Raw genomic sequence first — 14,698 nt, 5'->3', positions numbered from 1 at the left:
GTAGTGTAATGTACTCAAATCTGGCCCTCAAGTCCAGTATTACCCCTGGTTTTATTGTCTACCTAATGGTTAATTGATAGATTCCTCTCACCTGGTGTGCCAAGTTTAAATCAGTCAAGATTAGAGGGGAATAATGAAATCCAGCAGGACTACTGGCCATGCTGGCCAGATGTGAGTATCCCTGGTGTTCAGTTATGATTTCACTGAATTATATTTTAATCATTTAATTTATGTATTTTCTTCTTTATTCAGCCCTTGTATCTGAAGTGTATGGCGACACTGTAAATGTGAAAAAATGAAGTACTTTTTTTACAAAATCTCAACTGGGCTGCCCTTATTGGTGAGTTGGTCTGTGGGCCGTGTTTTCCTGGTCTCAGCTGTAGAGGCGAGAGAGCACTATTGTGGAGTGTGGCTTTAAGGTGCAGTTCTCCTTAAAGGGTGCAGTTGTCTCCCCAGCAAAACTGGGTTGGGAGCGTTGAAACTGCGTTGGGCTGGTGCTCAGCGATGAGCGCACAACAAATGCCCCGCCGTCTGTGCCTCTCCCCGTCCTGCCTCTGAGGCCCTCCCAGATTAGGCACGCGGCGCGCTCATTTTATGCTCTAAGTCCTCAGTCTGGTCCTGTCCGATAAGTACCAAGAGCCGTTCTTTTTAGAACGAAAGCAGATGGTGACTTCCGTCCCTCCGCGGTTTCCAATGTTTCTCTTAAATTTTGTGGAATGCGGACACCAGGCAGCGGCCGCATGCACAGGTCCAAAACAAAATGGAGGAAAAAGGACCGTAAAAACGATGAAGAAATGTATCACTCCAGATTTCCAGCGTTCTCTCCAGCATCTTGGTTTACTTGAGAAAATATTTGTCGTGGCTGCGCTCAGCCTGGATTTATGTCGGCTTTGCGTGCGCGGGCTGTGCCAACTGCCGAGATTCTTGCACTTTGACATTTATGGAGCGCATTTTTCTCTAATAGCCCCTGTACTACATTCATAAAAGTTACACCGCTACATGTCTAGATGGTGAGGGGAGGGGAGGCGGGGGCGGGGGGGGGGGGGGGGGGGGGGGGGCGGGGGGGAGGGTGAATAATTCATGCACTGGATGAGCACTAAATCCAGCTCCGTTTTAGCTGGTCTCAGACCCCCCAAATCCACTCTCCACTCTGTCCGTTCCATTAAGGACTTCAGCATATTCACCTGGGGCCCAGGTGGGGGCTGGCTGTGAGAAGCAGAACACAGAGTGAGGGAGATGAGATGCGCCCATCGTCCTGCCGGACAGCAGAGTTTTTAACCGTGTATGCATCCTCTGTGTTAGCTGGGCAAGACACTCGCAGATATATGATATGTGGTTATATGATATATGGATGTGGATGCGGACAACGGCTAGCATCCACTTGAGCGTTCCTGTTTTTTCACCCTTGTTGTTAGCATTTATTCGGCCAATAACTTTCATAATAGTGTGCTTCTATGTGAAACTAGCTACCCTGAAAGTGCATAAAAATGAATATTGTCAATGCTATTTATGCAGGTGATAGAGAGCATTGCTTTATTCACATTTAAGGACTCCAGAAATAAGCATATCTGCAGGAAGTTATAGTTTGCGACGATGTGGTCCCAAGCACCGATGTGCATTTCAGCCTGCACAACAGACATCGCAAACACAAATTGTCGCAGTACTTAATGCATTATTTAGGTATTAGGCCTCTTTGTTTTCAGGCAAGCTGTCATTTGTTGTGTTCTGCCAATGCACATGTCATTGCACTTCAGAGAACGCATGCCACTGTCATCTCATGGCTGGCTGTGTAGCATCTTTAAACTCACATCCATCCTACACTGTTCCATATGCAATCATTTCAGGAGCCACGGACAAACAGGGTGGCACATGTGTAATGCCACAGCTCACGTGCTTCGCTGTCTGTGGGCGTGGAAGTAAGTGTAAAGTTTTTGATATGGGGGGTCGCACGGAGTTAGAAAATGTACAGATCTGCAGAGATGTAGCAGGGAGGTTTTTTCTGATCGCTGAAAAATAACAGTTCATTTTTAAGTGTCATTTAGATGAGAGCCTCTTCAGATTGCCCTTGTTTATTCCACCCACCCTGGAGCGATGCAGTAGAATTTTTTTCCGTCAGGTTCAATGTGCACGCTTCAGTTGAGGACCGAAACCAACCAATTACGTGACGGATTGGGGTTATTTTGAAGAGCAGGTGCATTATCATTTTTGGTTTTGGTTGTTCTTTTTTACTTCATTTTTTATTCAGATTAAGATTCAATCATACATTCATTTGTCCTGTGTGCTTTTGGGCAATGATTTCAAATCCTCATTCAACACACCATAAGCTTGTCAGATGTTGGGGAAAAAAAATCTTTAACAAATGAACTCAAATTTCTCATTTAAATTTAGTGATAATATGCACTGCAGTAGCAGTCAGTCTTAGTGCAGGTACATAAAATTGCATGTGTGCTAATTAAATATTTTAGTGCTAACTAAAATATTTGATTTGATTAACAGCCTCACTTGTCCTCATAAATGTAATGCCTTCTGTCTTGTTCTTACTGATAGTGGGTAATGGCCAACCCCTGTGTATTCGCACTAGTTTTTGTTAGCATTGCTCTTGTCCTGGAGGTGTGTGGAAACAGAAGCATTTCCATTGCTGGGGAGCAGGAGCAGGCTAGGCTGTAAGTGGTTTTAGAGGCGTAGGGTGTGCATCTCTAAGTGCTGCATTTACTGAAATGAGCGCTCTTGGTTTTCTCTTCAGAAATTCATGACGGGAGACTACAGCCTAAAAGCATTACATAAACGCAGGATCGCTGTATGTTGCGTCGGATCATGGTCCCTTGTAAAAGAGCAGCCTTGAGTAGATATGAACACCGCCACCCCCTCCCCAGGCACCAAACTCCACTGAGCCCATTTCAGTAGCCACTGTACTGAAGGGACGTTAGCACTAGCCTGGATCTACTGACGGTGGGCTCGTCGTGACTGTGAGGCTGCTGTACTGAGGGGACGTTAGCGCTAGCCTGGATCTACTGACGGTGGGCTCACCGTGACTGTGAGACCGCTGTACTGAGGGGACGTTAGCACTAGCCTGGATCTACTGACGGTGGGCTCGCCGGGCTGTAAGACTGCTGTACTGAGGGGACGTTAGCGCTAGCCTGGATCTACTGACGGTGGGCTCGCCGTGACTGTGAGACCGCTGTACTGAGGGGACGTTAGCGCTAGCCTGGATCTACTGACGGTGGGCTCGCCGTGACTGTGAGACCGATGTACTGAGGGGACGTTAGCGCTAGCCTGGATCTACTGACGGTGGGCTCGCGGGGCTGCGAGGGCCTGTGAGCTCGGCAGCCTGCAGGCGGACGGACTCGCTGCCTGTCACAGCCCTGCCCGTGTGCTGTTATGTAAGCACGTTAGACACAGCCTGTGCGGGCGCGCGCTCGAGCTACCTGCACGTTGCCCACGGGAACGGGGGCGGGGTTACGGGTGCGAAAGCTGGAGCACGCATCGCTCCTGTTTTCTGCCTCCTCTGCACATGACTTGCCTCCGCTGTCCTGGCTTCTCTCCTCCTGCTGTGGAGAGAGAGTCCTGGTAGAGTCTATTCAGGCTCTGAGTAGGAAATTTGAAGCTGATAGCCCATGTTTGACAAATGCTTCCCCAAGCAGGGGCAGTAAGAGGGGGGGGGGGGTGGGGCGTGCGGCACGCTATGTGTTTTTTTGGGAAGCGTTAATTTATTCGCTAAAAAGCATCTTGAGGTTCAAAGCCGCTCAAGTTAATTTCCTCGCCCATGGATGCAGCTGCAAGCATCACACCTGGGATTTCAACCTGCAGCCCTGAGTAGTTACAAATATGATTCTGTAATCACTATTTCATACCAAACCATTTGTTACCATGGGAATGTACCCCGTATGGAGTCGCTGAGTAATTAATTCTGTTTGAGGTGCCTCGAGGTTTTCAACAGGGCGAGAAAAAACATGTAAGGTTGGGGGTGAGACGTTACTGTAAACACCACATGCTCAAATCACCTGTAAACCTTTACAATTACAGTGACAGGTCTACTAAATAAATCACTACCTAAGTGTATACTAAATATCACACGCTGAAACATATAGCTACCTTTGCTGGACTCCCTGTTTGTTAGCCTTGGGCAGCCAGGCCCAGTCGTCTCTTTGCGCTGGCACTGGGCACGTGCGTGAGACTGCGCTCGCTCTTTGACCCAGTCACAGGCCGCTCTGAGAGGCCTCGCCCTGATTTTTTTTTGATGCTGGAAAGCGAACGCGGTGGGGGACGGGAGGGACCCAGACCCTGCGCACGCACAATGCAGTCGTGACAAGATGGGTACAGCTGGCCTAGTGCGGACACGTGGGAATGACAGGCGGACAAGGTGGTGAGGGGGGGTGGGGTGGGGGGTGGGGCGGGGGGCGTGAGACTGACGGACAGTCGCAGCTGGGGCTGCAGCTGAGGAAACCAGCAGCTGTGTGGGGGTCTTTATAGGAACTGACTGTGTGCGTGGTTGTTTGCCTGTGGTTCTGCTGCTGTTTAGGCCACAGTACACGTTAGGAAAGGGCATTCTTTCTCTATAGATTCTGCCTTGGAGAAGAACTTGGACGGGCGGGGGGCAGGTCGGACGGTAAAGGGTATTGCAGTACATTCCAAATATACTTGCCAGATATTACCGTCGATTCCAAATATACTTGCCAGATATTGCAGTCGATTCCAAGTGTACTTGCCAGCAAATGTTTTATTTGCGCACTTGTTTATTTAGCTAGGGTTGCTTGGCCTTGGGTGGAATCACAGTTATTGTGGGCATACTGAACGTGTGCGTGTTGGCAGGTCCAGCTGAGAGGAGTGAAGTTGCAGATCTTGTTTTCTTGGAGGAGCCGAGTCGCTGTGACTTTGTGAGTAGTTGACTCTGTGTGTCTGTGTCGCGATAAATCAATTACCTTCAGAACGGGTCCTGCAATAGCCTACATGCGGCATGGCACCAAACCGTCAGGTTTGACTTGTTTATTTATTTGCCATTTGTTACAAATTAATTTGACTGGGTGACTGTGGTTGCTTCCTTCTTCCTTCAGGATGTGGGTATGGTTTCTGACAAGTTGGTGGAGGAGGCTCGAGGTATGGTTCAGCAGGACTTGATGTGACATTGCAGAAATATTGTTGTCAGTTGGTTATAGCCCTGTTTGACAGCTTTTGTATAGTAGGAGCTTGTTGCTGTTTTAGTGCACATATCTTGATATGGTATACTATATGAGCAAAAGTATCTGGACACCCCTTGGTCTGGGGCTGTTTTTCATGGTTTGGGCTAGGCCTCTTAGTTCCAGTAAAGGCAAATCTTAATGCTACAGCATACAATTCTAGACGATTCTGTGCTTCCCCAACATTCTGGGGAAGGTCCTTTCCTATTTCAGCATGACAATGCCCCCGGGCACACAGCAAGGTCCATTTAGAAATGGTTTTGTCAAGAACAGCGTGGAAGAACTTGACTGGCCTGCACAGAGCCCTGGCCTCAATCCCTTCCAACACCTTTGGGATCAGTTGGAAAGCCAACTGCAAACCAGGCCTAATGGCCCATTCAGTGCCCAACCTCACTAATGCTCTTCAGGCTGAATGGAAGCAAATCCCTGCAGTATTGCTCCAACATCTAGTATAAAGCCTTCTCAGAAGAGTGGAGGTTATTATTGCCGCAAAGGGTGGACCAACTCCATATTAATGCCCATAATTTTGGATGAAATGTTGGAAATCAGGTGTCCGCATACCTTTGGCCATGTAGTGTTTTTACAATTAATGGCATAAGCTTACCATATAAGAGCACGTATATTAGCATAGCCACTCCCACCATGAATTTGTTTAGGTTTTGATAGAAACTAAAAACTATTGTTTTTGTTCTCTGACTTCACATCCCTCCGCCGGACGCACAACGCTCTTTTCTCTAGACTAAACTAAATGCTTTTATGTTGCAGTGTCATGAAACCCTGATCCATGCTTTTCCCGTTTGTTTCAGTTATGTACTCAGTGTCTTTGGTGTCTTTGAGCATGGCCCTGACTAGGATTGCATCTTTGCCGGTTTCTTGCTGCAGAACTAGGTTTATAATGTTGGTGGAATTTAGGTGTTGATTCAAGAATCGGCAGTCCTTTTTATGATTGGTGGAAGTGGAAGCCTGATCACTGGATCCGTCCTTTCAGGCAGCGTCTCGCTTTTCCCTTGGAAACTAAGCATGCTGTTTCCCTGTTACTAAGCAACAAGTGTTTTTTTATTTATAGCATGCTGTTAATGAACTAAATAACTGCATAGGTCACCCCCACTGATTAAGTTGATGAAAATCTCCTCAGAGAGTTTAATGTAAATTATTTTTTATTTGTTGTTGTTGTTGTTGTTATTATTATTATTAATAACAATAATAATAGCCGTGATTTAATCAGGGAGTGTAATTGAGATTAAAAATCTATTTTCCAACAGACCTCACCATGACAGACAGGAGCACAGATCATAAACAGATACACATTTAAACAGATTAAAACAACTGTTGATTATAATTGAAACACTAATATAATGTAAAGAGAAGATTTCAGTGTGTATAAAAGTGTATAAAAAGACTAATGGGGGGGACCTTTAATGGACAAAGGGAACAGCATAGGGAGATCAAAGGGAACAGGAACAAGGCTTTTTATCCTTAAACTTTTCCTTCCATGACCCCACCTTTTTGTATGTTTTTTGTATCATCTTTTTTTCTTTTTGTGTCTATACACATCTTTACGATTGTTGCATTTTGTATGCATCTATTACACCTTTTTTGCACTTTTTTTTCTATTCTCCTTTCTTGTGTGGGATTTTGTTGCCTCTTACTGGTGTTTTGCACCCACCTGACCTGTTTCCTTTACGTCAGATGACTTCCCATGCAGCTTTGCACTGCCTGAAAAAGGCTCTGTGTCGAAACACATGAATACTCCAGTGCTCTTTAAGCCAGCAGTGTTTTGACCTACTTTGAGTGGCATTTATTTGTATTGTGCACACTCAATGTTTCTTTACTGCAACTTTACGGCGACTCTCAGTATATATTTTTATGTTTCACTGTCTGTTTGAGCACTACTTGGTCCCAGGTGATTTTTGTGGTTTGTTCTCCAGATTATTTACAGTGCCCTTCATAATCTTCGGGGCAAAGATTTTTTTTTTCTCCTTGATTTGGCTCCGTAATCCACAATTTTATGAAAATCCACCTGTGGTTAAGGTACAGATTCTCAGCTTTCATTAGAATTAATTCATTAGGCATGTTTTATGCATTTCACCATGTAGAAATTATAGAACTTTTTATACACCCCCCCCCCCCCCTCCAATTTCAGGGCAACATAATGTTTGGGACATATTAATGTTATGTAAATGAAAGTAGGCATGTTAATACTTAGTTACATATCCTTTGCATGCAATGACTGCTTGACGTCTGTGTTCCATGGACATCATCAGGTGCTGAGTATCTTCTCTGGTGTTGCCCTGCCAGGCCTTTACTGCAGCCATCTTCAGCTCCTGCTTGTTTCAGAGGCTAGTTACCTTAAGTTTTCTCCTCATATGAAACACATGTTCAGCTGGATTCAGATCGGGTGTCTGAGTTGACCAGGCAAGAATGCCCCTGTTTTTTGGCTTTGAAAAACTAATTTGTTGCTTTAGCAGTATGTTTGGATTCGTTGTCTTTCTGCAGGCCGAATCAAAAGATTTAGAAAAGTTATAAAAAGTGAAGTGCAATGTTGCTTATTATCATGAGCAAAATAAATATTATTATTATTATTATTATTATTATTACTCCTCCTGAACTTCAAGGGCATCCGTTCTCTAGACTTTTATCATTTCCTGATGTAGCCTATTTGTTTGAAAATGCAAGCAGATTGTAGGTCTCCGCAAGGCTCTTGAAGGTTCAGTTTTATTTTTTGCCCATTGGAGGTTCCACGAGGCCGTGGGCCTAATGATGATGGACTTCCAAGGTCACTCGGTCTGCCAGCTTCTCCTGGGCGCTGACTCCTCCTCGTCTCGCAGAACTCTCTTCCTTCTGTCACGCACATTTCCTGCCCTTGGCCACTGTGATTGCCAATCCTAATGAGGTATCGAGTCTGAAACTATTAAAAAGGCAGAGTTCAACACTTGGGTGTTCATCTGGGAATGAAGGCTTTGGCAATGTTTGCAAGTTGCTGCTGGTTCTTGGACAAGGTCTATTTTTTACTCATTTTGAAAAGTGCATCGAAGATCTTAATAGGAGAGTCCATTAAATAAAGATAGTGAGTCCATTAAATAAAGAGGGAGTGGAGCCAGCCATGTTCCAGGGTCTCTGCTAGTTCCTCTTAGTCATTGGACAGCATGTGGCAGGCAGTCACTTTGGGTGAAACAGTGACAATGGTGACTGTGATAATAATTACTGTGATGTTCACAATAATAACAGTAATTTACTTAGTATAATGTACACGTTCTGATTACTGCAGACAACTGGTGTGTGTCAAACAGCAGTGACTCTGTTAGTGACAATGAAATGCATTCAACTCAAGGTGGCCTATGTGTTATTTGAGTGGCAGTGGCTGCAATATTGGCTGTTTTGTAATGCACAGGATGGCCACTGATTCCATCCACAGAGGAGGTTATGCTGTACGACAGACTGATGGTCCTACTGATCACACTCATGCGTGGTTATTGGTGTTGCTATAAACATGGTTACTTTAGAGAGTAGGTGTCAGTGATCAGTAATTACAAAATAAATCATACTGGATATTGTACAAGACATTGTCCTTTGCACCGTTGTATCTCCAGCCAATGGTCAACCAAAATACACCTGTTAGGGTGGCACAATTAATTGGAAATGAATCTGGATCACGATTTTGGCTTCCACGATTAATTACAAGTGATCTGCCCAATTAATTGTAAATTAATCTTGACCACGATTTTGGCTTCCAGAGTTAATGAAAATTGATCGCTTGCCTCTGAAGTTGTGTTGTCTGAAAGACACATCAGAATTTATCTGGCTCCTTCTATTTTTTGGAAACTAAAAAAATCTATGGGACTTTGAAATTCCGTTTGACGATCATTTTCTTCTTAAAATGAGTGAAAACAATGATGAAAATTATGAAAACAGTAATAACATGTAGTGCAGTGGTTTCCTGTTATGACGTACTGAAATAAATAAATAAATGTTTTCCCAACAATGACATAATGTGGAAGTCTTTCTTCCAGATTCCTCCCACAGAAACTAATACAGAAAGAGGGTATGCTAAGGTTTTTTTTCCCTCCATTTTTTCACTACAATTGGAAAACCCATCAAAACCAGGTGTTGTGGCACCTGTCTTTATGTAAACAATATAATATTGCATATCATTAAAAAAATATTATAGTTGTTTGGGTTTTTTCAAATTGGTTGCCTTATTTGAAATGAATATATACCTTTCAGTTTTTTGCCCACACAGACCCCCTAATTGGCTGTTCTGCAGCCAGTCACACCCAGTTCCAAAGTTCTGTTGCAGTGTGGAGTGTGGAAGCTATGTGCAGCTGGGTGGGTTTGCCTCCTTGAAAGTGTGAGTCATTGGTCCATGTGGAGTTACTTTATTTTTACATCATTAAATGGTTTAATAATCCATATAGGTAGATATTGCTTAATATTGACAAAATATGTGGCCTGTTATGATGTAGAATAGTGTGTCACGCAGTATGATGTGAGCTCATTTGTCAGTGAAACCATACTGAGTAGGGTGGAGAATGTGTAATTATCTGCAGTAATACAGTAAATGCACAGGCTGTAGCAGAGATGGGTGCTCATTCACAGGCACGTGTTGCTGCCTGTGTTTCATTACGTTTTGAGGCCTATAGGACTCAAAACGTAAGGCCTGAGGCCTGAGGACGGAGTGTAGCACAGTGGGTAAGGAACTGGGCTTGTAACCGAAAGGTCGCAGGTTCGATTCCCGGGTAAGGACACTGCCGTTGTACCCTTGAGCAAGGTACTTAACTGGAATTGCTTCAGTATATATCCAGCTGTATAAATGGATACAATGTAAAATGCTATGTAAAAGTTGTGTAAGTCGCTCTGGATAAGAGCGTCTGCTAAATGCCTGTAATGTAATGTAATCTATAGCATCATTGTTCGTGTGGAACTTTGCACGGGTGTATTTGGGGAAGCGTTTGCTCTGGCCGCCTGTGAGGTGGTGGCCGCCGGGTGAGCGTTACTCGGCTGGCTTATCGCTGGCCCGGGCCACTGCGATCGAGAGGCGCTTTAGCCTAAATCTGGAGCGTCCCAGCTGGGGCACGGCAGCTGTGCTCTTGTTCAGGGCACTTCACCCCAATCGCCGCAGTAAAACTCCAGCTGTGTGACTGTATTCCTGATACTTAACGTAGACGGCAAGAACTGTCAAAATTGCCCTGGATCAGGGCATCGGCTAAACAAATGAGTCATTTGCTGCAGTGTAGTGATGTCATGTTCTCAGGAGAGATGATGTTCCTGTCTTTCACGAGGATTAGTACAGTTGCATTTTAGCCTTGCGGTTCGCACAGGCAATTGACTCGTCGGGGAAATGTCATCCGCGGGGTCTTATTAAAACAGGAAATTGGTGGCTTTGATTAAAAGGCCCACTGCGGCTGGAAGTGGCAGTTTGCTGTCGTGCTGATGTACAAAGGACTCAGCAGCACATTCACACGGTCAATATAAGATGTGATACACAGGCCAGGCAGGATGAGGTCATTTTCAGGCTTTAATGAGTGAGTGGGGGGGGGGGGGGAGGGGGGAGGGGGGGGGGGGGTAGTAGATAAACAGGAAGCACTATGGATGAGCTGACAATAAGTGGCTAACTGGATACTGGCTGATCTGAGCACTGCTTTCTGTAGCCTTCACTGAAAGCTGTTGTATTGCAATCTTAGGAAGCCCAGATGCAATGACATGAGAGTTTGAAAATGGAAAGTCCATATCTAGAGCAAACTTAAAATATGCACTTGCTGGGTCCTGCAATATAAAAAGACATGACAAATTTAGTTCAGTTTCCACATCAAGATAAATAGGTCCACACTCTGTCACTCTGCAGTGGCGTGACAATACAATCTGGAAGTAAAAAGGAAGTGACAAAAATTTTGCAATGACCCATTTCCATTGTTGAATAATTAACTCTTTGAAATAAAAAAATTTAAAAAACTTCTGATCATGGCAACATGGCTTTGATGTCTGTGCATTTGTCCAAGTACATGTCAGTTAATGTCCTTTTCCAAGAAATTTGTTTTCCAAAGCCTGTTTGTCAAACTTTGCACTTTGTGTGAGGTGAGGTGAGCTGGCATATAAAATCATGGACTAATGTTGTTTTGTGCAAATCCTGCTTGGTCCGATTAGCCAATGACTGCAATAAGTACGGTCATTGCAATGCAATCCTGCAGTACTTAACACGTTCATCTGTTTGCTCCTTGTCTCTTTTTGAATAGCAGGTGCTTTTCACCTTCTGATTTGGCAGGAGGCTGTCTGTACATTTCCCCGTGCGGCATGCTCCTCTGTTCCTCGTAGATGAGTAGTAAAGCGCAACTTAATTAGTCTGGATGTTATCAGTCAATAATGTAAAAGAATGATTGAGTTTTTCCCTGGGACTGGGGCCAATGTGTGAGTACTCTGGCCTAATTATTATTCATCTCCCTGCTTGCAGCGGCCTCCCCGGGGCCTGATCAAATTCGCTGTGCGTTCTGGAACGGGAAACAATATGAGCGGCTCCAAATTACCTTGACTTGTCTGAGCAATTGTGATGAGTAGCACCTGACAAAAAACTTAAAATAGTAACTTAGTGGTCCTTGAAAGAAGTCCAGAGGAATGAGTGGTTTGTGAGCTCTGCTCCACAGCCACCCTTGTATTGCTCAGGGCAGGTATGCTGTTGTTGCCTATGTTGTGTCATAACTTACCTGCTTGTGAAGACCAATAGGGAGCAACCAAAGCTCTGCGTTTAACTATGGTCTGCGGTAAGTCTTGCAGACGTAATCTGTTGGGATGGTCGATATGCCTTCACCGGGTTTTGGGTTAGTGGGGCATAGCTACTTCATGCCTATACAGCACCAAGAGTTTGGCGATTACTATTCCTGGGAGGGGAACTGAGAGGTAGTCTGAAGAGGCGGCTTTTCAGTCTGGATGCCCTCGAGGGGTGACACTTCTTGGGCCGTAAGGGCAGTGCAGTCCTTCCTCCTTCCTTACTTCTCTTGCTTGTGTCTGTCGTATTTCTGTTGAGATTAAACCATGTGTGGGAGTGGTACCTGCTAGTCAAATCAGGTTGCTCAGTTTGGGTAGCTAGCTAGCTCAACTAGCTAGGGATTTCTATCTTTGGAGTGTAACATTCCTGATGGAAGAAGTGCTTGTGGCAGAAAACGTACTCTCAAAACACAATATGGAAGATATTTTCTGAGTTTTGTGAGGCTTCAATTCTGTGTGTGTGTGTGTGTAGATGAATCATATTTTGGAGGAAGAATCTCATGAGGTTCCCCTTTACACTGCTGTCTGTCAAAGATGCATGGACTTGTAGCTGCAGTCCATTTTCTATGAATTATTCTGTTTATGCTTTGAAGAGTGGAGTATCTTCCTTGATGATTTAAGTATCAAGTGTGCTCGCCTCAAATCCAAAGGACCCCAGGCTTGTTAAGAGCAGCTTTCTGACATCCTCTCTGAGATACTGCCTGAGGCCTTAATTTTGTTTGTGCAATCTCAGTTTTGTTTTGTTTATTCCGTAGGCGAGGTGCAGGTGAGGAGATGGTTGTAGACATGTCGCGTTTGCCAGCTGCGAGTGATTAAAGTACCGGTGTGGCTGGTGCATTAGGATCGATTAGCCCGCGCTGATTGTGCTCAGCGTCTCCCTCTCTGCTGGAAGGAAGACGGAGTGAGTGTGCGGAGCAAGCTGTCGGAGTCTGCAATTAAACTCGCCGATGGCCTCCTGTTACCAAACGTCTGAATGCCCATATGGCTATGCAAGGCAGTAACGTTTAGCAAGTTGTTAGCAGTGTGCAATTTTAAGTGCTGACTATTGGTTCAGTAACGCATTCTTGGGCCTAAGTATTTGAACTAGACTGAATGAATCTGTGATGCCGACTCGGGCAGCTGTGTCTCAGAGTATCTTGAGAGGAGTTTGATGATTATTTCTCAGAATCCTCAACCCTGTGTGGCCTTGGCCACTGTCACCCTGGAAACAGGTGACAGAGTGTGCATTGCTCGCTTGCAGTCGCTTGCTGCTTTCTCAAGCTGCTCGCTCCGGTGCCCTGCCGCCAGCTGCAGTGGGCATGATTGGCAGTCGTGACGCAGGTGTGAGAGTGTCAGTCTGTGTCCAGCACCCCGGGGCCTGGTGGGAAGGCTGGCCTTCTCTCTGGAGGCGTCCTCTGAGCCTCACACCCCACTGTCCCACCTCCATCCACACAGGGAAAAGGTGTGTGGTCATGCTTAAAAATCGTGCATAAGGAGTGCTCTGTGCCAGGTGACTGTGACGTCCAAAAAGGCTTTGCCACAGAAAGAGGTACAAAAGCCACAAAGTTGTGAAAACAATCCCCTATAATTAGCCAGCCATATCAAAAAAAAAAAAAAAATGATACTTCATTCTGAAAAAAAATACTTTTTCATACTGCAATACCTGATCATTTCCAGATTCTCTGTGGTCTCCCAATTTTACAGTGGAGGTTATGATGAACATTGCAGCATGAACAGCATCCAAATTAAGAGGAAAAAAGGGGAAACATCAGTTTTATGGAATTTAATTTTACTCAGTAAGTTTAATAAACACTGAACTTCTCCCAGACCATATATCTCCATGTTCTGTCCCTACGCTCAGTTCCATATCACTCAGCAGGGATTTCTGCTGCTTATCTTTTGCTTCGATGTATTTTTCTGTTTCGCCTGGTCTGCGGAATTGCATGTGGCAGCGTTAGCTATGCCTGTCAGACGATGTGGAACGGCCTCTTTCTGGTGCTGCCCGGGGACAGCTCTACAATTGCATGAAGGATTGGTTGAATAATGTCATATTTCCCCCTGCTTGCTCTGCCCGTTTCCTGCACCTACGCCCCTGTTGTCTTGGGGCATCTCTACAGGGTGGAGGTCAACATTGGTCCTCCATCAGCACCACATTGTATGCAGGCCTTCAGAGTAATTGCCTTTTCCACATGAGTGATCATCAAAATACATCTTATGGGGCGGAGTGGGAAAGGGGGATTAGCTTTTTTTTTTTACTGCGTTCCCTGCAACACATCCATAAATCCGTTTGAGAGCCTGAAAATAAATAGATGGACTTTGTACCTTGAGCTCTTGAACACTGGGCCCTCCTCATTCCCTCTGCCCTTGGGATTTTATTTAGTTTGGTTTTTTTTTAACCTTTTTTCTCTAACATGCTTGCCATCCCTTCATGGCCTATAGCCTGTGATGGTTCCTTTTATTCAAATTCAGAAGTTTAAAATTCAGTTAATACTTAGGCATTGTGAATTTTCAGACCAGGCAAAAGAAGCTAACCACTACGTGGTCACACACTGCTTGTGCTGATTTTCACATTTTCTTCAGTATTCTTTCCAGCTCCTATGATCTCACCATTTGGTAACCTCCATATGTTTGGAAGAGGGAGGCTTTTCCGAGCACAGGATCGCTTGGTTTTTGGATTAATTTCAAAGTTGCAGACTGCTGCTAGCGTTATAGCCCCCAGTGAATTGTAGCTTTGACACAGCTGGGGTGAGAAATCCTTAGCCTGATGCCTCTCATGTCTGATCATAGAA

The 14,698-nt window shown here is 44.9% G+C and overlaps 1 protein-coding gene across 9 annotated transcripts in view; it reads left to right on the top strand.

Annotated features, from left to right (window-relative positions):
- LOC118236665 (fibroblast growth factor 13) overlaps nucleotides 1–14,698 on the top strand; it is a 109,515-nt gene that overhangs the window by 36,690 nt on the left and 58,127 nt on the right. The window contains exons 1-2 of one of the 9 annotated variants that reach the window (XM_035435214.1): nucleotides 4,857–4,874; nucleotides 5,052–5,094. The exons of the other annotated variants lie outside the window; for them this stretch is intronic. Of the exons in view, the coding sequence (XP_035291105.1) occupies nucleotides 5,061–5,094 (34 nt within the window). The 5' untranslated portion in view covers nucleotides 4,857–4,874; nucleotides 5,052–5,060. Of the gene's footprint in view, nucleotides 1–4,856; nucleotides 4,875–5,051; nucleotides 5,095–14,698 lie in introns of those variants that run through there. 9 annotated transcript variants of the gene reach the window in all.

This window comes from Anguilla anguilla, chromosome 9 (assembly GCF_013347855.1).
Source record: "Anguilla anguilla isolate fAngAng1 chromosome 9, fAngAng1.pri, whole genome shotgun sequence".
Lineage (NCBI taxonomy): Eukaryota > Metazoa > Chordata > Actinopteri > Anguilliformes > Anguillidae > Anguilla > Anguilla anguilla.
Note: the sequence above shows the minus strand (reverse complement) of the source record. Positions and strands in the feature narration are given on the sequence as shown.